The sequence below is a fragment of the Cebus imitator genome, unplaced genomic scaffold (assembly GCF_001604975.1).
Source record: "Cebus imitator isolate Cc_AM_T3 unplaced genomic scaffold, Cebus_imitator-1.0 Scaffold293, whole genome shotgun sequence".
Taxonomy (NCBI): domain Eukaryota; kingdom Metazoa; phylum Chordata; class Mammalia; order Primates; family Cebidae; genus Cebus; species Cebus imitator.
In genome coordinates this window covers 2,934,830-2,956,368 of record NW_016107608.1, presented here as the reverse complement: position 1 = coordinate 2,956,368, position 21,539 = coordinate 2,934,830, and the positions used below count along the sequence as shown (strand labels likewise).

The 21,539-nt window shown below is 40.5% G+C and overlaps 1 protein-coding gene across 1 annotated transcript in view; it reads left to right on the top strand.

Moving 5' to 3' along the window:
* Window positions 1-21,313, top strand: part of LOC119467464 — a 30,913-nt gene extending 9,600 nt beyond the window's left edge. Inside the window, exons 4-5 of the mRNA XM_037729101.1 lie at window positions 17,087-17,781; window positions 21,140-21,313. Of these exons, the coding sequence (XP_037585029.1) occupies window positions 17,087-17,781; window positions 21,140-21,151 (707 nt within the window). The 3' untranslated portion in view covers window positions 21,152-21,313. The remainder of the gene's footprint in view (window positions 1-17,086; window positions 17,782-21,139) is intronic.
* Window positions 21,314-21,539: the final 226 nt, after the last annotated feature.

The following is a 21,539-nucleotide window of genomic DNA, read 5'->3' as shown; positions in this document are numbered from 1 at the left end:
CACTTGCTGTATAAGGATGGTTTTTCCTGTGTTCTGTCATGAACAGGCCCTCAGTGCTGTGCTGGCCTTTATTTTCGTAGTGCTTCCTGCTCCCTCTGCTGTTGTGTGGCTCCCAGACCTGGCTAAGTAAAATCACCTGAGGTCCACAGTGTTCCCTAGCCCTGATTGGGGGCAGGATTATGGGTGGTATTTTTGACTCTCTGTTAATCCCTAGGGCTTTGAAGTGTATGTGGAGAAATTCAGCTATTAGTCTATCCTACTTCTTCAAATGCAGAACTTTGATAGTACAAAAAATGAGCAGAATCAAATACTAGAACCTCCCCGTAATCACTGGCCAGCTTCAATTATCAACAAATGGCTGAGCTTTACTACATACAATCCTTCCTAGTTACCTATGAAGTGTGTGTGTGTATATGTATACATTAATATATGTATGTATATGTATATAGCATATGTGTGTGCATATATATGTAAATTAACACATGTATGTATACACACACACACACACACACACACACACACAAACATGTGCCCTTTGAAGATTGGTCCCTCTGGTCTTCTGCACCATGAAGCCTCTGCCTTTCAATTCCCCAGTAGCAGGGTTCTAATTCACCAGGTCTCAGCCATGTTCTGTGTTTCTCCACACTCAAATTTTTACCACTATGACACACGTGTATATATATACATGTGTGAATTTTTAATTTGTATATATATACACATGTGTGTATAAATTGTAGACCTAAATTAAACATATACATAGGTATATATGTGTATATATATATATATATATTTAATTATCTTTGCATATACATAATCTTAGGAATGGAACCAAAGTCTAAACAAAAAATTCATTTAAGTTTTATGTATGCCTTATACACACAGCCTGAAGCTAATTTTATGCAATATTTTAAATAATTTTGTGCATGAAACAAAGTTTGTGTGCATCGAATCTTCCACTTATGGCATGATATTGGCACTCAAAATTTCCAATTTTGAAGCATTTTTGATTCAGATTTTCAGATTAGGGATATTCAACTTAGACACTTAAATCTCTGAACCTTAAAATTGTGAGCAATTTTTCCTCTGTGATCTCCTCTATTCTCTATACGATAAATATGTGCCAGTTTCATAATCAGAAATGAAATTACAAAGATAATTTAAAAATAGAAAATAAATTGGAATGAAGGAGATAATTTTAAGGTTGCTGAAAAAATCATTCTAATATAACCCAGTTAGGTAATGTAGCTTTTTTTTCTTGGGATTAATTGCCTTAGACAGCATGTAATCAGAATTAAAATGGTAGAATAAAATCGGCTTATTTTAATCTATTTTTTAAAACTTACTAATTTTATAATAGTTGATTTTCCTAGTCACCACTGCTTTCACAAATAACCTTTGTTCTTCTAGGGGTGGCATGGTAATATTTCAGTGCAAGAAAAGTGTTGTTTGTAATGCTGTTTATTGACTCTTCCTGTCGGGCTGCAAAAGGCTACCAGGAAGTTTGTGAAGAATGCTTTGTGGGTAGCAGGAAGTTCTGAGGTTTAACAAATAAATTTGGCTAAATAAAATTCTGACAGGTGCGGTTGGTAGCCAGTACTCCAGTTCATTCATGTGCAATTTTGATTACTGTAGCCAAATCATAATTAGCTTGGTAATGATTTAATAATCCAAATAATTTTTTAGATTCAGTGACACACATGAAGAACTAGGGTCTTCATTCTCTACTTTTATTTTTGGTAGCATTGCTAATGTTTTTAGACCAACATACCTTTTTTAAGATTAAAAAAATATATTGCTTTAGAGTTAGTGTCTCACTCTGTCACCCAGGCTAGAATGCAGAAGTGAGATCATAACTCACCTCAGCCTCAAACTCCTGGGCTCAAGTGATCCTATCACCTCAGCCTCCTGAGTAGCTGGGACTACCAGGCATATGATGTCAAATCTGGCCAACTTACACTTATTTTTAAACATTGTTTCTTAAGAGAAGACATAATGGCATTTAGTGTGAAAGTGTATTCTAAACAATTTATGATTATGATTTATGGTCCCCAAACAAATATTATTATTTCCAGTATAATTCTTTCTACAGAACAATGGAAACAATAAAGTACTGCTCTCTTCCTCCAATACTAATATTTTTGAGTTAATATACTGCTTTAAAGTGTAGAGTGTGTATCTCATGATTCTTTCGATATACCTTGGAGGAAGGCAGAGCAGGGATTATTAATTTGGTCTTGTACATAAAGAAACTGGAACATAAGAGATTTTCAGTTAATTTGCTAGAAGGTAAAGATGTCTAAGAGAAGAAAATGTGAACTAAGATGATGTTCAGAAAGTACAAGGTGATTGGAAGCCGACAAACATGGATACGAGTCATGATTCTGTCATTTGGGAAAGTCACTCAATCTCTCTGATAAGTTTTCATATATGTACAAAAGGTATTAAGTCCAACTTTGCTGGATTGTTATAAGACTTAAATAGAAATAATATGTTAAGCATGTCGAATTTAGGATGTTTCTTTAACAGCTATATTCATTCATTTCTTTTAAATATCTTTATGTTTAGGAGACAGTTATAGCTGAATATTTTAAGTATGGAAACAAGCATGACTTGGCGGATACAGTTAGAGACAATTTTAACTCTTTAGCAGGGTCACTTTGAATTTATTCTGTGGGATTAATTCTTCCCTTGCTGTAGATGAAAGGGCAACTCCTACACTTTATCACTTTCAGTTAATGAAAAGTTCTTCAAAAAAGTAATTCATATGAGGGTAGTCATCAAAACTTCAATCTCTATTTAAAGCTAAAAATTCTCCATCCACTCAGGCCAGCTGCAGAACAAAAGCCTGCAGTGGAGGAGGTGGACGTGTTTGCCTTTTTCTTTTTTCCCCTTCTAGGATTCTTCCTTCTCTAGGTCGCTAACCACATCAGAGTCACAACAAGGTAGAGAGGAGAGGAAGCAGGCGGTTAGCAGGTTCTTAACTTGAGTACAGTTGAGAGCAGCACTGCGTTCTCTGCCCTGAAAGCTTTTAAAGCTCTCTCTCTCTCTTACGGGTCATTTTTGTGAGTTGTCTGGAGACTCCCTACCCCACCCCGTTACTATGGATCTCTCATGTAATTTCTTGGTGGGTATCACACACTCTCCTCCCTGGCTGGTCACTTACGCCTCCTTTTTCAGTTCCTAGACATCTGATGATGCCCCTACATTTTCCCCCCCTGCTGAAATCTGTATCTCTTGCAGACATCCCTTTCAGAAAAAAATCTAAGACAACCCCACCCTGCCTGTCTTGCACAGCTCACATTTGGTACAAGAGAAAAATTCATAAACTCTTTGTTTCAAAAAACTCTGAGCGAGTAATTTGCGCAAGGCAGCAGCTTCTCTTTCACCTTATTGTGAGAACTGTTAGCTGACATTTCTTAATTATATTTGCTGTGTCTTCAAAACCCATAAGACTTGCATCAAAGTTTGTTTCTGTCACGAAGAGGGCATCAGAAATGTGGTGTATACATACAATGGAATATTATTCAGCTTTGAAAAAGAAAGAAATCCTGACAGGACAATATGAATGAACCCTGAGGAAATTATGCTAAATGAAATAAGCCAGTCACAAAAGGACAAATACTTTATGATTTATTTATATGAGGTACTTAGAGTAGTCAAATTCATAGAGTAGACTGGTGGTCGCCAGGGGCTTCCAGGAGGGAGGAATAAGTAGTTAGTGTAATGGATACAAAATTTCAGTTTCGTAACATGAAGAGCTCTGGAGTTTGGTTGCACTAGTGCGAATGTACTTAATGCCACTGAACTGTACACTTAAAAATGATATGATAAATGTTTTGTTATGCGCATTTTATCACAATTTAAAAATAAGGCCAGGCGTGGTGGCTCATACCTGTTATCTAGGCAGTTTGGAAAACGAAGGTGAGAGGATTATTTGAACCCAGGAGTTTGAGACCAGACAGAGCAAAATAGTGAGACTCAGTGTTTAGAATAAATTAAAAATTACCTGAGCATGGTGGTACACGTCTGTAGTCCTAGCTACCCAGGAGGCTGAGGCAGGAGGATCACTTGAGCCCAGGAGTTTGAGGTTGCAGTGAGCCCTGATTATACCATTGCACTCCAACAGGGAAAACCCTGTCTCTATAAAATAAAATAAACTTTAACCATCTCATGCCATTTTTGCAGCATAAAGTTGCATTATATACTTCAGGATTAAATAGATGACTGAGTCATGGATAAATCATTCACAGGGCTTATCAAAGTCCTGACTCAATATGAACCTTTAATTTTATTATTGGTGGAAGGATGCTGGTGTAACTGTATTTGAAATATATAATTTAGTTTTAAAATATAAATTATTACATTTATTTTGATGGTTAATTTTAGATATATTATCACACACAGTGAGTGAATATGGACAAAGAATATTTTGTTAAACAAAAAAAGTGTTACATTCAGGTTTTAAATCATAACATTTTCGTTCTGTATCGTTTGTTGGTGTATTTCAAGGATCTATAACTGTAATGACGACTTAAAAAGTAAAGATCCACCTGTCTTTTCTTTCCTCTTACCCCCTCCTGCCTGCACTCACCTTTCAGCTTTTATAGGCTAGCCCAAAGCCACTCTTCATCTTTAAGCCACAGCACCCTCTACTGAGCTGTTAGCAACATTACATTGTGGCCATTTTTCCATGAATGGTTGCCTTTCTTTCAGAAGCAGAACACAATTTTCAAAATAATGTGTTGAAAATGCACTACTGAAATGAACTCTCTGCAAATCCAATTGCTCTCAAACTATTTTAAACGTATTACAATTATACAAGCACAGCCACATTACTGCAAAGATACAAGTAGTCATGAGTTTGAAGATACAATCAGATTTTAATGTAAAGGACACTCAGTTTTTTAGTATATTTAGCAAAAAAGTATGAAAGAAAACAGCAAAAAGTCTTATTTTAAAAATAATAATAGGTACTTTAAGAAATGTGCATTTGAAATTTTTGTCTGCAGAGTGTTATCTGCTAAAATAAATGCTAGGGGAGCAATTTTTATAAATTCTTTGGTTATTTGTTATTTATCTTACCCAAATTTCTTCTAGCTATAGAATCCTTTAGGTGTGAAAAGCTTTTCCCTGTATCCCCTGCAGATTATATGCTGCAGGAGGACTGAGAGTTTTGTTGGTTTTCTTCACTGCTGCATCCCCTGTATGAAGATCTGTGTATGGCACATAGTAGGCTCTCAACAAATATTTAATAGTTGAATGAACAAAGAAGTATGTGGAAAGAAATGTCTGTTGACACCTGCTTTGCACTTTGAAAAGCACAAAAGACTTTATTACAGAACCACTTGTGATTAGTCCTTTTATTTCCATCTTACTTATAGCCATTTTTTCTTACAACTTTGCTCATCATTGTTATAATATGGTACCTAACTCTTCAGTGTTTGGATCTGTTCTTGTAAAACTTGATACACCTAATATGATTGGGGGGAAGTAGTTTATATAAGAAAATTCACGTAACTAGTGGAAAGTAGTTTACATAAGAGAATCATGTAACTGGCCTCCTCTTTAAATAATCCTAGGTAAACTTTTTATTAATGTAGTAGCAATTCCCCTGTCTTCTCAAGCAAAGAATGTAGATAATCATTAGCCTGTTTTGGAATTATGCTTTCTTTTTGTTTGTGTTAATATTTATGATTGCCTTGTGTTGTAATGAAATTCTAGCTTGGATGTTAGCTTTTCCTCCACCCAGTGGTCACTTCTGTCATTGTGCCTGGCTCAGACATTCCTGACCACCCCCCAGCTACCCTTTAGGCTTTCCTGCTTTGAATCTGCTCTTCTGCTGGAAAGCAAGTAAACAAATATGACAAGTACCAGATATTAAATAAAATTGAGTATGTCTCCAAGTAAGGACCAAAAATCATGGTTTCAGTGCACAGCCTCTGTGCGGAGTTGAGAATACCATCTTCATATGAATGAGGTATTATCTCCATATATCTATCACCTAACAAACAGAACAAATTTTTCTCATGGCACACGATAACTTATAATGAAAGCTGGGAAAGTTTGGAGTCTTTATGAGCTTTTTCAGTAGAAATGTATTCTAAAAGTTGATAAGAAACAATATCAATTATACTCAGTGCTCAGTATATACATTGCATCTTGCCTGTCAGTGCTTATTTGAAATGTCTCCTACACAAACAGGAAGACATGTGGGTATTAGGGAAAAACTTGGTTTATTTTTAATTCACCATTTCTTTCATAAATTTGGTCCCAAAATAAGCAGAAGGCAGGTATTATACAGGGAATTTTGGCAACCAATGCTAGCATAATCTTACCCTGTGATTCTCTTGGGTTAAGGATGGATCACACACTATGCACCTAGTATGCTATTTCCTTTTTCCTTAGCGACCTTTGTGAGTATGGAATCATTATTGCTTCCACTGATCTTTGTAGCCCTCTTCATGCCAGCTTTCTAACCCCTCCTCCATGATGCTGGCAGCATCAGAGACAGTATCACAAGTGGAGTGATTGCAGGGAGGTAAATTATCTGGTGTAACTTCACTTTTAGCCATCAAACTAAGCAACGACGATGCGTATTCCATTTGTCTAGCATCACCTTGACCACTTTTACTATACAGTACTGCTGATCTGATACAGTATTGTAAGGTTGGTTTTGTTTTGATCACACAGGGACAGTTTGCAAGGGAACATATAACACAGGCAAACCTGAGGAGTGGTATAATCTGAGGAAGTTAGGGAGGGCTTTTTAAAGGGCGTTAGAGCTTTGTACATTAAAAATGATTAATTTACAAAAAAGTTGCAAGTGCATTTTAAAGAATGTCTATCTATGTTTACGCAGAGATTCCATCCAAGTTTCACCAAATGTTCCAACAACATCCTTTGGGATCACACTTAATTGTCAGATTTCTTTAGTTTCCTTCAATTCAAAAAATACAATCATTCCCTGATCTTTGTGGACTTTGAATATTTGAAGATTACAGGCTGGTTATTCTGCAGAATATCCTAATTTTGGTTTGTCTGATGTTTCCTTGTGATTAGATTCAGGTTATGCATTTTGTTGGTACTGTCACAGAAGTGATGTTCTCTCTTTGCTGCACCACATGACCCCGATCTTATTTCCTGTTACCGGTGACATTAATTTTGGACATTAGCGTAAGCTAGTATTTGCTGAGCTTCTTCACTATAAATTCTTTGCTCCATTTGTAATGTATAGTATTGTATTGAGACACAGTTTGAAACAAGGTAATCATCACATTTCTTATCCAAATCTTACACACTGAGTGTTAGCATTGATATTTCTTGCCTGAATTTCTTTTACCATGATGATCACCAGATGGTGATATCCTAATTCCATCATCCCACCAACATTTATTAGTGGGCATTCAACTTTAGAGAAGGAATTTCTCTTATCCCATTTGTATGACATCCATGTGGATTGACGGATTCCTATTTTATATAATGTGATATAATCTGCTAACACTATTTATTTTGATACCCAAATTGTCTTAGGTTTGGCCAGGGAGAACACCTCAAGCTAATTCTGTGTCCTTTTGCACATCTACCTTCTTTGAGCACTCACTATCTGGTGAAAGAAGACCTATTGTGCTTCTTTTGTTCCTTTGTTGTCTCTACCCTGCAATCAGTTATTTCTCCAAGGCGCCCTTGTTTCTTTCAGAGAATGATATTCAGAAAGAAAGATCTGGGTACTGGATGTGCTCAGTGCTACTAGGCCCTATCGGTGGACAGAGGTAGACAATACATGTATGTAAGTGTGTACATACATACACACACATTACACACACACATACACAAATCCGTTTATATTTCTGTATCTAAAAATAGTTAAAACCATGAACTCACACCAGTACTACTAATTATAATCCAACACTATAAGGTTCATTCTATCTTAACTCTTTTCATATTTCAGCTCACTTCTTTGACTTAGCTCTCATTATCCTTAACTTATTTGCTTGCTCAATCTCCATGTGTATAACCAGTCTCTCAGCCTCACAAGGCTATTGCTCTTCTCATCCACGTTCCTTCCTGAGTTCTGACTCTGGTTGGGCCGTTTTCCTCATTCAAACCTGCCTAATGACTTTAATCTGAGAAGAAAGGAAGGAAGGAAGGAAGGAAAGAAGGGAGGGAGGGAGAAAGGAGGGAGATAGTGTCTTTACATACAAAAAATAAGTGTAGAATATCAATTCAAGTTCCATGGTTATTGATTCTTGGATGTACAAGATGTGCTTTTTGAATTTTAAATATATCAGTCTTTAGGATATAATTTAAATGAATTCTGAAAACCTAAAAACAGTTTTAATATAGCCTCTTTAATAATTTCAAAATGCTGAGGTATGTGGTATTTAAGGCAGTTTGAATTTAACACAACTATTTGGAAATGAGAAGTATTTACATAATTTAGTAATTATGGCAATTTTCCGGTAACTAAGTGCCATACTTTTATGATTGAGAATTGTTTGCGTTTATTTTGGGTTGTGGAATGGGGTTAGTAGACAGGCAGACAAAGAGACAGAATCTGTCTTACCTGGAATTCCATCTCCTAAATGACTTGGAAAACATGATAGAATTTCCTATTAGCTGAATGTGATACAAGTGAGCCACAACTTAAAATGATTGTTTCACTAAAGACTATTAGGACACCCAAATTCAAAATTCATTACACAATAAAATTAAACTTCCAGAGGTCTTTTGTGAGGCAAGATGGCTGAATAGGAAGAGCTCCAGTCTGTAGCTCCCAGTGAGACCGATGCAGAAGGCAGGTAATTTCTGCATTTTCAACTTAGGTACCCAGCTCATCTCATTGGGATTGGATACCAGTGGGTGTAGACACAGAGGGTGAGTCAAAGCAGGGTGGGCGTTGCCTCACCCAGGAAGTGCAAGGGTACACAGAACTCCCTCCACTAGACAAGTCAAGCCACAAGAGATTGTGTCCTGAGAAACAGTGCTATCTGGCTCAGACACTATATTTTTCCCAAGGTCTTCACAACCTGCAGACCAGGAGATTCCCTTGGGTGTCTACGCCACCAAGGCCCTGGGTTTCAAGCGCAAATCTTGGCAGCTGTTTGGTAGACACTGAGCTAGCTGCAGGAGTTTCTTTGGTACCCCAGTGGCACCCGGAGCACCAGCAAGATAGAACTGTTCACTCCCCTGAAGCGGGGCTGAAGCCAGGGAGCCAAGTGGTCTTGCTAAGCATATTCCACTTCCATGGAGCACAGCAAGCTGAGAAACTCTGGCTTGAAACTCTCACCACCAGCATAGCAGTCTGAAGTTGACCTGGGACACTTAAGCTTGGTGGGGGAAGGGGTGTCTGCCATTACTGGGGCTTGAATAGGTTGTTTTCCCCTCACCGTGTAAACAAAGCCATCAGGAAGTTTGAACTGGGTGGGCTATCACAGCACACCAAAGCCACTGTAGCCAGACTGCCTCTCTGGATTCGTCCTCTCTGGGCAGGGCATCTCTGAAAGAAAGACACTAGCCCCAGTCAGATGTTTATACATAAAACTCCCATCTCCCTGGGATGTAGCACCTGGGGAAGGGGTGGTTATAGGTGCAGCTTTGGCAGACTTACACATTCCCATCTGATGATACCCAGGCAAACATAGTCTGGAATGGACATCCATCAAACTCCAGCAGAACTGCAGAAGAGAGGCCTGTTTGTTAGAAAGAAAACTAACAAACAGAAAGCAATAACATCAACATGCAAAAACCCCATCTGAAGGTCACCACCATCAAAGATCAAAGGTAGATAAATTCATGAAGATGAGGAAAACCAGCACAAAAAGGCTGAAAATTCCAAAAAGCAGAATGCCTCTTCTCCAAAGGATCACGACTCCTTGCCAGCAAGGGAACAAAACTGAACGGAGAAAGAGTTTGACAAATTGACGGAAGTAGGCTTCAGAAGGTGGGTAACAACAAATTCCTCCAAGCTAAAGTAGCATGTTAGAACCCAATGTAAGGAAGCTAAGAGCTTCAAAAAAAGGTTACAGGAGCTGCTAACTACAATAACCAGTTTAGAAAAGAACATAAATGACCGGATGAGTTGAAAAACACAGCACAAGAACTTTGTGTAACATACACAAAGTATCAACAGCTGAATCTATCAGGCAGAAGAAAGGATATCAGAGATTGAAGATCCATGTAATGAAATAAACCATGAAGACAAGATTAGAGAAAAAAGAATGAAAAGGAACAAACAAAACCTCCAAAAAATATGAGACTATGTGAAAAGACCAAACCTACATTTGATTGGTGTACCTGAAAGTGATGGGGAGAATGGAACCAAATGGGAAAACACACTTCAGGATTTTATCCAGGAGAACTTCCCAAACTAGCAAGACAGGCCAACATTCAAATTCAGAATGTAGTGAGAACATCACTAAGATACTCCTCAAGAGGAACAACCGCAAGATACATAATTGTCAGATTCACCAAGGTTAGAATGAAGGAAAAAAATGTTAAGGGCAGCGAGACAGAAAGGTCAGGTTAAACACAAAGGGAAGCCCAACAGATTAACAGTGGATCTCTCTGCAGAAACCCTACAAGCCAGAAGAGAGTGAAGGTCAATATTCAACATCCTTAAAGAAAAAAATTTTCCAATCCAGAATTTCATATCCAGCCAAACTAAGCTTCATAAGTGAAGGAAAAATAAAATCCTTTACAGACAAGCAAATGGTGAGGGAGTTTGTCACCACCAGGCCTGCCTTACAAGAGCTTCTGAAGGAAGCAGTAAGTATGGAAAGGAAAAACCGATACCCAGCCACTGGTAAACATACCAAAATGTAGACACCATTGGCACTATGAAGAACTACCTCAATTAATATGCAAGATAATCAGCTAGCATCATAATGACAGGATCAAATTCACACATAACAATAGTAACTTTAAATGTAAATGGGTTAAATTCCACAATTAAAAGGCACAGACTGGCAAATTGGGTAGAGTCAGCACTTTGGGAGGTCCGGGTGTGTGGATCATGAGGTCAGGAGTTTGAGAGCAGCCTGGCCAACATGGTGAAACCCCATCTCTACTAAGGATACAAAAAATTAGCCTGATGTGGTGGAGCATGCCTGTATTCCCAGCTACTCAGGAGGCTGAGGCAGGAGAATCACTTGAACCTTGGAAGCGGAGGTTGCGGTGAGCTGAGATTGCACCACTGCACTCCAGCCTGGGCAATAAAAGCAAAACTGCACCTCAAAAAAAAGAAAAAAAGTCAAGGCCCATCCCTGTGCTGTATTCAGGAGACCTGTTTCACATGCAAAGACACACATAGGCTCAAAATAAAGGGATGGAGGAAGATTTACCAAGTAAATGGAAAGCAAAAAACTGCAGGGGTTTTAATCCTAGTCTCAGATAAAACAGACTTTAAACCAACAAAGATCAAAATAGACAAAGAAGGGCATTACATAACGGTAAAGGAATCAATGCAACAAGAAGAGCTAACTATCCTAAATATATATGCACCCAAGGCAGGAGCACCCAGATTCATAAAACAAGTTCTTAAGAGACCTACAAAGAGACTTAGACTCCCATACAATAATAGTGGGAAACTTTAACACCTCACTGACAATATTAGACAGATCAACAACACAGAAAATTAACAAGGATAATCAGGACTTGAACTCAGCTTTGGACCAAGTAAACCTAATAGAAATCTACAAAACTCTCCAACCTAAATCAACAGAATACACATTCTTCTCAGCACCATGTAGCACTTATTCTAAAATTGACCACATAGTCCACATAATTGGAAGTAAAACACTCCTCAACAATAGCAAAAGAATGGAAATCATAACAAACAGCCTCTCTGGCCACAGTGCGATCAAATTAGAACTAAGGATTAAAACACTTACTCAAAACCGCACAACTACTTGGAAACTGAACAACCTGCTCTTGAATGACTACTGAGGGAATAACAAAATCAAGGCAGAAATAAATATGTTCTTTGAAACCAATGAGAACAAACACACAACGTACCAGAATCTCTGGGACACAGCTGAAGCAGTGTGTAGAGAGATATTTATGGCACTAAACGCCCACCAGAGAAAGTAGAAAATATCTAAAATTGACACACTAACATCACAATTAAAAGAACTAGAGAAGCAAGAGCAAATTCAAATGCTAGCAGAAGAAAAGAAATAACTAAATCAGAGCAGAACTGAATGAGACAGAGACACAAAAAATTCTTCAAAAATCACTAAATCCAGGAGCCAGGTTTTTGAAAATATTAACAAAATAGACTACTAGCCAGAATAATAAAGAAGAAAAGAGAGAAAAATCAAATAGACACAATAAAAAATGATTAAGGCGATATCACCAGTGATCCCACATAAATACAAACTACTATCAGAGAATACTATGAACACCCCTAGGCAAGTGAACTAGAAAATCTAGAGAAAATGGATGAATTCCTGGACAAATATGCCCTTCCAAGACTAAACTAGGAAGAAGTCAAATCCCTGAATAGACCAAAACAAGTTCTGAAATTCAGGCAGTAATTAATAGCCTACCAACTAAAAAAAGCCCAGGACCAGATGGATTCACAGCCGAATTCTACCAGAGGTACAAAGAGGAGCTGGTATCATTCCTTCTGAAATTATTCCAAACAACAGAAAAAGAGGGAATCCTCCATAACTCATTTTATGAGGCCAGCATCATCCTGATACCAAAACCTGGCAGAGACACAACAAAAAAAGATTTAAGGGCAATATCCCTGGTGAAAGCTGATGCAAAAATCTTTAATACAATACTGGCAAGCCAAAACCAACAGCACATCAAAAAGCTATGCTCCAAAATCTGGAGACAATAGATGCTGGAGAGGATGTGGAGAAATAGGAACACTTTTACACTGTTGGTGCGAGTGTAAATTAGTTCAACTGTGATATTGTGCTGGCCTAGAGCCAGAACCGGAGCAAAACTATTTTATAAAATGCAAAACTGTTTTTAGATAAGTTGAAATGGCTGCCCCATTCTCCTTACAATAACTACTGTCCTTGGCCTCTGTAAATAGAACTGCCAGTTTGTTCCTCAAAACTATGTAAAGCTGCTTACCTTTTCTTATCAGTAACTGCTAAAATCTGTGACTTCCATCACCACCCAGACGATGTGTAAACAAATGTATATCCTGACTTCTGTAAACCACTGAGGTAACAAACAGAATGACAAAAGTCCCCTAGACCTTGGAATGTCTGGAGACCCCCGCCCTTGTCTCCACCCAGGAGGTGAATCACAGAATCCCCTAGCCCTTGGAATGTCCGAAACCTTATCATCCCCATCCCCGCCCCTCACCCCTACTCCCAAGGTGGTTTTTCGGGTATAAAAAATCATGGCACCCTCCTTTTGGCACCACAGGTTGAAGAGACGTGAGTCCTCTGTGGTCGCCGGCATAAATAAATGACCCTGCAATCTGGCATACTTTTGTTTTGTGGTAACTTTCTACGCTCCGGTCAAATACAACACAACCATCGTGGAAGAGAGTGTCAATTCCTCAAGGATTTGGAACCAGAAAAATCCTTTGACCTAGCAATCCCATTACTGGGTATATACCCAAAGGATTATAAATCATTCACATGTACACATATGTTTATTACAACACTATTCACAATAGCAAAGACTTGGAACCAACCCAAATGCTCATTAGTGATAGACTGGATAAAGAAAATGTGGTACATATACATCAGGGAATACTAAGCAGCCATAAAGAAGAATGATTTCACATCCTTTGCAGGGACATGGATTAAGCTGGAAACCATCATTTTCAGCAAAGTAACACAGGAACAGAAAACCAAACACTGCATGTTCCCACTCATAAGTGGGAGTTGAACAATGAGAACACAATGAGACACAGGGAGGGAAACATCACACAATGGGGCCTGTCGGGAGGTGGGAGTAAGGGGGGAGGGATAGCATTAGGAGAAATACCTACTGTAGATGATAGGTTGATGGGTACGGGAAACCACCATGGCACATGTATACCTATGTAACAAACCTGTACATTCTGCATACATATCCCAGAACTTAAAATATAATGAAAAAATAATTATCCTTCCAGTAATGGTTACGGTTTTACAGTGAACCAATCAAATTCTCTTACAGAGCCTATTTTATGATTACTCAAATTTGAGGGAGCAATGACCAGGCTCTTTGTTTCCTTCCTGAATATTCTTGAAGGATTTTGAAATAGAATTGGTGCTTGTAGAGAGGCAGATATTTTGGTCTTGTTAGCTATTGTTAGTGAGTGGTTCAATGGATAGAAAGGGTAAACATGTTTACCAGCTAAAACTAGCAGCATCTAGAATGATTATTCAAAGATTACAAAGTAGGTGCTCAAAGAGATCTTCAAGGATTGAAACTGATCAAGTCTGAAAGTTGTTCCAATGGAAAATGGTAGTACATGAGAAGGCTAGAAGTTTGGGACAATAGAAGTAGCTAAATTGGGCTGAACCCTAGACTTTTGTTCTGACCAAGGAAATGAATTCAGGAAGTGTCAATTCAGGGTTTCTGCTACTGTCCTCTAGGAACCACTGGTTTGGGGGAATTGCCAGTAGAAGTGGGCAGGGATGCCTTCTTTCATGCAGATGTTTAAATGTCCATATAAAAGTTTCTTCTCTTATGCAGGAAGTTGTTAATGTTAATTACACCTTTTATCTGCATGGTGTTATCTCAATTCATTGCAGACATGTTTTTGTAAAATACAGTAAAAATGCAATACTGGAAAATTGAAATTAAAAAGACAAGCTCTGAGTTTTTATTATTAGGTATAACACACAAAATCATTTTTTCAAATTGCTCTGAAGTTTCTAAGTCCTTCCTCTCAACGTCTGACTCATTGCAGACAGGTAACAGCTTGCAGATTGGCATCAGTGTGCAAACCACACTTGAGTGGTTTGCTTCGTCCTAGCAGTGCCTCTCCAATTTTATGAAATGCTCATCCGGGGTTCTGGTATACATGCCATGCGTATTTAGTAGGCTTGCGCAGGCCTGAGATTATTTCTGACAGCTGATGCTGCTGGTATGCAGCCCACACTTCATAAACTCTTTGATTTTTTACAGTGACACTGATGTGACACCCATGCTGCTGGTGTGAGGCCCATACTTCATAACTATTCATAAGCCACTTTATTTTCACAGTGATCTTTTAAGAATTCGTATTCCACTTTACCCATGTTTAAGTCAGATTTATTGAGATATCCCAAAGTAAATTAACCCATGTTAGTATGCAGTTCTGTTGCTTTTGGCACATACATAGAGTTGTGTAACCACTATCACCATAAGCAAGATGTAAAACAGTTCCATCGCCCCCACAAGCCTTCTCATGTTTTTTTTTTTTTGTCATTAATTTCCCTCGTCTGAGTCCCAGCCCCTGACAATTACTGATTTGTTTTCTGTTTCTTTTCCAGAATGTCATTGTTGACAGGTATCAGTAATTTTTATTGCTGATTAGTATCACTGTATGAATGCAACACAGGTTGTTCACTAGTTCACCCATTAAAGAACACTCTGTTTCTGCACTCGACAGTTATGAATATAACTGCTATAAACACTCAAGTGGAAGTTTCTGTGTGAAGGTAATTTTCTCAACAAAAACGTTGACAGGTAATTCTTCTAAGTGTTACTTTTTTTAAAAAAGTAAAATGGCCTGTAGTCCCAGCTACTCAGGAGGCTGAGGTAGGAGAATTGCTTGAACCTCGGTGGAGGAGGTTGCAGTGAGCTGAGATCTCGCCAGTGTACTCCAGCCTGGGCAACAGAGCGAGATGCCATCTCAAAAAAAAAAAAAAAAAGTAAAATGAAAGCATGTAAGTGTGAGATGACTAATTCAAGCAGCCTCTTTCCAAGTACAGAGTATTCATAGTAGGATTAAAAGAGGTTTTCAAGGACAAATAGAAAATTTGTTGAAGTTTGAAGGCAGTCCCAAAAGAAGGCGATAATTCTTAGTAAGACTGGAAGCTGGAAGTCATATGAAAAGATAAATCGGTTTCAGGATGATTTTACTAAGCAGGCAGCCCTTAACTTGCACATTCTAGATTCATACATGTCTTAAACATATAAAATAATATAAGGAAAAGTAAGTTCAGCATCTGAGTTCCTGGCTTTCGTGGAACAACTGATTTCTGTGTAGTGATTCAGAAGATGTGAGACAGCCTAATTTACAAGTACACAGGTGTCTTCTTTCCTGCAAGCCGCAGTACAACAACAGTTCCTCTTAAGCATCTGTGAATGAACACAATTATTACAATTAATGATATCTCATTTGATTGGCGCCTTGGAGAATTAAGACCTTTCACACATACTATACAACCTTGTTGTGAAGGCAGGTATTTATATTCTCATTTTACTGATGCGAGACTACCCGGAGAGGCCACGCCATATCTGAAAGATTAGGTACTTTCTCTGTTAAGTCCAATGTTCCTTTCTTTATTCCATGCTAGGCAGTAACAAGTTCTTTCCTGAGTAATAAATTCCAAACCTCAGAACTGCACCCATCTTGAGAAGGAGGAGGGTGCTGATGTTCTTCGGATAAGTGCAGCTGGCAGACACTGTACACGCGTAATCACAGACAAATCCTAGCTAAGCTGTCTGCCAAACTAGTCCCTCTTTTTCCCATTGCCCACACGGATGGCTGTTGATCTTTTCTTCAACAAATCCTGGGTTTTCTCCTTTTTGTTTTTATAATTGCTCCAATAGATACTTTAAGATTTAACTCACTGCTTTGTTTTTTTTTTTTTGAGAGAGTTTCACTCTTGTTACCCAGGCTGGAGTGCAATGGCGCGAGCTCGGCTCACCGCAACCTCCGCCTCCTGGGTTCAGGCAATTCTCCTGCCTCAGCCTCCTGAGTAGCTGGGATTACAGGCACGCGCCACCATGCCCAGCTAATTTTTTGTAGTTTTTTAGCAGAGACGGGGTTTCACCATGTTGACCAGGATGGTCTCGATCTCTTGACGTCGTGATCCACCCGCCTAACTCTCTGCTTCTTAAAGCACAGTCTCCATCCTAGGTGTGCAACCACGAAAAAGTTAGAGATCCGTGAGAGACAACGCCCACCACAGCCCAGTTTCCAGGCAGAGAGAAGCAGCTCTGGGCGGTCCGCTAAGGCTCCGGCCCGAGGGGGTCTTTCAGCAGAGTAACGGTTCTTCCAGTCCCCGCTCCCAAGCCACTGCGCCGACGCTCCAGCCCAGGACTTTCCGGGGGCTTCCTTCTGGCACCCGCACCGCTGACAGCGGCACTGGGAACTGTGTCGCCCCGGGCCGCACAGCCCCTCCCGAGACCCAGCCCGCCGCTCCCTCACTTCCTGCCCTCCGGAGGCGGCCCGGCCAGTCCGGTGGAGTCCGGCGACGCCAGCTCCTCCCCAGCGGCGGCGGGACGGGCCACACCCTGCGCGCCGCGCGGGCCCGGGCTGGGTCTCCGCTCCTGCGCCGTGCGCGCCGCAGCCGCGCCCCGCCGGCGCCCCGAACGCTGCTGCGCCGCGCGCCCCTCCCAGCCAGGCATCGCGCGGTTCCTGATCGCGCCCCGCTGCCCCCGGTCTCCCGTGACTTCCTCGGCCCGGCCGCCCGCGCCTCCGGGAGCCTGCTGCGCTGGCTGCGGGGCTTTGTGCTGCCCACCGCGGCCTGCCAGGAGGCGGAGCCGCCGACGCGCTATGAGACCCTCTTCCAGGCTCTGGACCGCAACGGGGACGGAGTGGTGGACATCGGCGAGCTGCAGGAGGGGCTCAAGAACCTGGGCATCCCCCTGGGCCAGGACGCGGAGGAGGTGGGTCGCCGCCGGGGCGCAGGGAGGGCTGTGGGCGCTGGGGACGCGGGGAGGACCGAGGAGGGCGGCGGCCCGAGAGGTTGCCAAGAGGAAGGAGGAACTGTGGCGTCTGGCGCTCGGGTGGCTTCAGAAACTCGGGCATGGGGCCACGGCCGGCGACCCCGGGAACAGAAGCGGGTTAGGATACGAAAGGCTACTGGTATTTGTCCAGATAAAATGAGTGCTGTGGACACTCTGACCTACGGGCACTGATAAATTTTTAAGACACTTTTGTTCTGAATCCACTCCAGCTGCTTTGCCTGTTTTCTGTTTTGTTTTGCCTTGCAAACATGTAATCATGTTTAGCTGTCAGACCTCAGTGGGTACCGAGTTCCGTAACACGGCGCACACATTCCATCTCTTCGAAGCTGCTTTGTTACACCAGCAATGTGTGTTGTCTGTTACAAAACTGAAAACCAATCGCGTGTTCCCCCGACTTCCTGTTGAAAAGGCATGGCGACATTCCATTGTTCAAGACACTCCTGGGTTAATGCCCTAAGTACACAAATTGATCTGAAGGGTTGACCTGTGACTAATTTCATCTTCTCTGAGTCATCTTAACTGTGCCCCTGAACTTCTGCCCCTGTAGTAGGGTGGAGATAATGTGAAACTTCTCCAGCCCTGCTAAAGCATAAGACCACTGGCATTCCCTATCCAAAGAGGGAAAGTGATTAGGTTTCTATGAGGGCCAACAACTGTTATATCGTTACGTTTTAACTTCTCTTTTAATGTCTTTGGTAGTTTTAGGCCTTTTCAGTTTATTGTTTCTTCTAGAGTCAGATTTAGTAAGTTACAGGTTTTTTCTTTGTTTGTTTTTTGAAACTTCCCATTCTGTCCAAGGTTCATAATATTCACTGATGATTTTATAAAACTTCTAACTATCTGTAGGTAGGTTCTCTATTTCATTCCTGATATCTATTCTTTTTTCCTCTTCAATCTTGCCAAAGTTTTGTGTATTTTATTCATACTTTGAAAGAACCAACTTTTGGTACTTTTTGCTGATTGTTGCAGAAATGGCCCAGTTGGAGTTTGTCATCATGTCCAATCATTGGCTGGAAGCAGCACAGGAAAGGGGCAGCCTTGCTGCAGTGCATCAGTAGATGTCAGGGCTAGAGGCTAGAGGGTGGCAGTCAGCTGTGCTCCTCACAGTAGGCACCTTTGAAGGGAGATCTCAGTGGTACAACTGCATGATCCCTACCATATACAAAAGCTCTTTGGAGTTCTTCATGATTTTTAAGATTGTAAAGAGATTCCGAGATCAAAAAGTGAGAATTGCTGCTGTACCATCATTTTTATATAACTGTATCATGTTCTATGCTTGTATCATAGTATATGTTACCAATTCTTTATTAATCATCATTTAGTTTTTTGATAGTTTAAAAACGATTACAAGTGAAATTGCAATGGATGTCCTTTGTATTCGTTTTCTGATTCTGGTCCAGTTACTTTCATAGGATAAATTTTGAGGAGTGGAAATTGCTGAGTCTGAAGGTAACACACATTTTAAATTGGGATACTTACTGCCTTTCAGAAATCTTGGACTCTCTTTTGACTGACAATGTTTGCTTCTCCACATCCTCGCTCATTCAGGGACTCAGTCTTTATAAGCTCCTATTCAGCAAGTGAAATTCCCTTTCACTCCCTGTCTTAGTCCATTTAGTGTTACTATAATGGAATACCTGAGGCTGAGTAATTTATAAAGAAAAGACATTGATTGAGCAGGCTGGGAAGTTTAAGAAGTGTGGTGCTGGCATCTGCTGGTCTCCTGGTGAGGGCTTTCCTGCTGTGTCACAATGTGTTGGAAAGTCAAAGTAGAAGTGGACATGTGTGAAGAAGCCAAATCCGAGGGGTGTCCTGGCTTTATAACAACCCAGCCTTCAGGGAGCTGACTGATTCCTGAGGGAACTAATTCAGTCTCATGAGGGAGAGAACTCATTCACTACTGCAAGAATGGCACCAAGCCATTCATGAGGGATCTGCCTCTGTGACCCTGGCACCTCCCGCTACGTCCCACCTCCCAACACCGCCACATCCGGGATCAGAATTCAACATGAGTTTTTGTGGGGGACAAACAAAACAGAGCACTTCCTTCGCCTTTTTGTTGTAGTCAGACCCTCCACAGGATTGCATTATGCCTACCCATTTGGTGAGGGCAGTCTTCTTTAATTGGTTTACTGATTCAAATGCTACCCTCCTCCAAAGACACCCTCACAGACACACCCGGAAATCATGTTTTACCAGCTATCTGGGCATCCTTTAGTAAAGACAGGTTGACACATAAAATTAACTATCACACATGGGGTAGAATGAAGATTACATGGTCAACCTGTATGGGAGAAAACTTCAGAAGCATGTCAGGGGTTTGTGTAATGTCAAGGATGGAAGAGATTGGCCACTTGAGCATAGAAGTAATAACTGTGGGAGGACTCTTCAGTGGAAGGTTCAACATAGTGGTTTGTATCTAAGACAGATACTCAGCTTGAAGCAAAATCTCTATAAATTTTGTGGTTTTTTTTTTGGTTTTGTTTGTTTGTTTGAGACAGAGTCTTGCTCTGTCACCTGGTGCTAGGCTGGAGTGCAGTGGTGCGATCTCAGCTCACTGCAACTTCCGCCTCCCAGGTTCAAGCAATTCTTTTGCCTCAGCCTCCCGAGTAGCTGGGACTACAGGCACGTGCCACCACACCCAGCTAATTTTTGTATTTTTTAGTAGAGACAGGGTTTCACCATGTTGGCCAGGATGGTCTCCATCTCTTGACCTTGTGATCCACCCGCCTCAGCCTCCCAAAGTGCTGGGATTACAGGCGTGAGCCACCGCACTCAGCCCTGTAGATTTTCACCTCATTTGATCTCATCTCCATGTTTCCAAGCTTTTGTAATGAATTTAGCATTTAGAAGAGAACACATTTCTGTTTAAGTTTCTTTAGATTTTAGATGGAAAGAATATAGAAATAAGAGCAAAATGTAGAAATAGGCATAAGGAATGTAGTAGCTAACTATTACTAAGTGCTCCAGAATTATCCTGGGAAGAGGAAGGAATTCAAGGCAAGTCCTGAGACAAAATTAAGAACCAGTTGGAAGTGAAAGCACTACATTTTTGTTTCTGATGTGACCTTTCTTTTCTACATGTACCAAATCTCTTCACTATGAAATTAGTGAAGAATTAAAGCTGAAAATTAGAGAAAATTTACATTAAGTTCTAGGACTCAGGAGTTTAAGAGTATAGACTGAGAGTTGAATATAGTGTGAGAACAAGGAGATACAGTATTTAACCATTACTAATTTTCCCACTTGTCTGGTAATCCTATTTCCTTTTAAATAGGAGCCCTCATGAATGGGATTAGCGCTTGTATACAAGTGACCCAGAAGAGCTTCCTTGCCCCTTCCACCACGTGAGGTCACAGTGAGAAGACAGTTGTCTATGGAACCAGAAAGTGGGTCCTCACTACACACTGAATCTGCTAGCACCTTGATCCAGGACTTGCAGTGTCTGGAACTGTAAGAAATCAATGCTTATTGCTTAAGTAAGCCAATAGTATTTCTGACATAGCAGCCCAGATGGACTAGGACAATTACCAAGAGCAAAAAGGGAAGCAGCATGCTACAAGAGTTCCATCCTTCGTGTGAATTGACCTGTAACCATGGTCAAGTTTGAGCTTTACTTTCTTTCTTTTTTTTTTTTTCATGGAGACAGAGTCTCACTCCGTTGCCAGGTGCCAGGC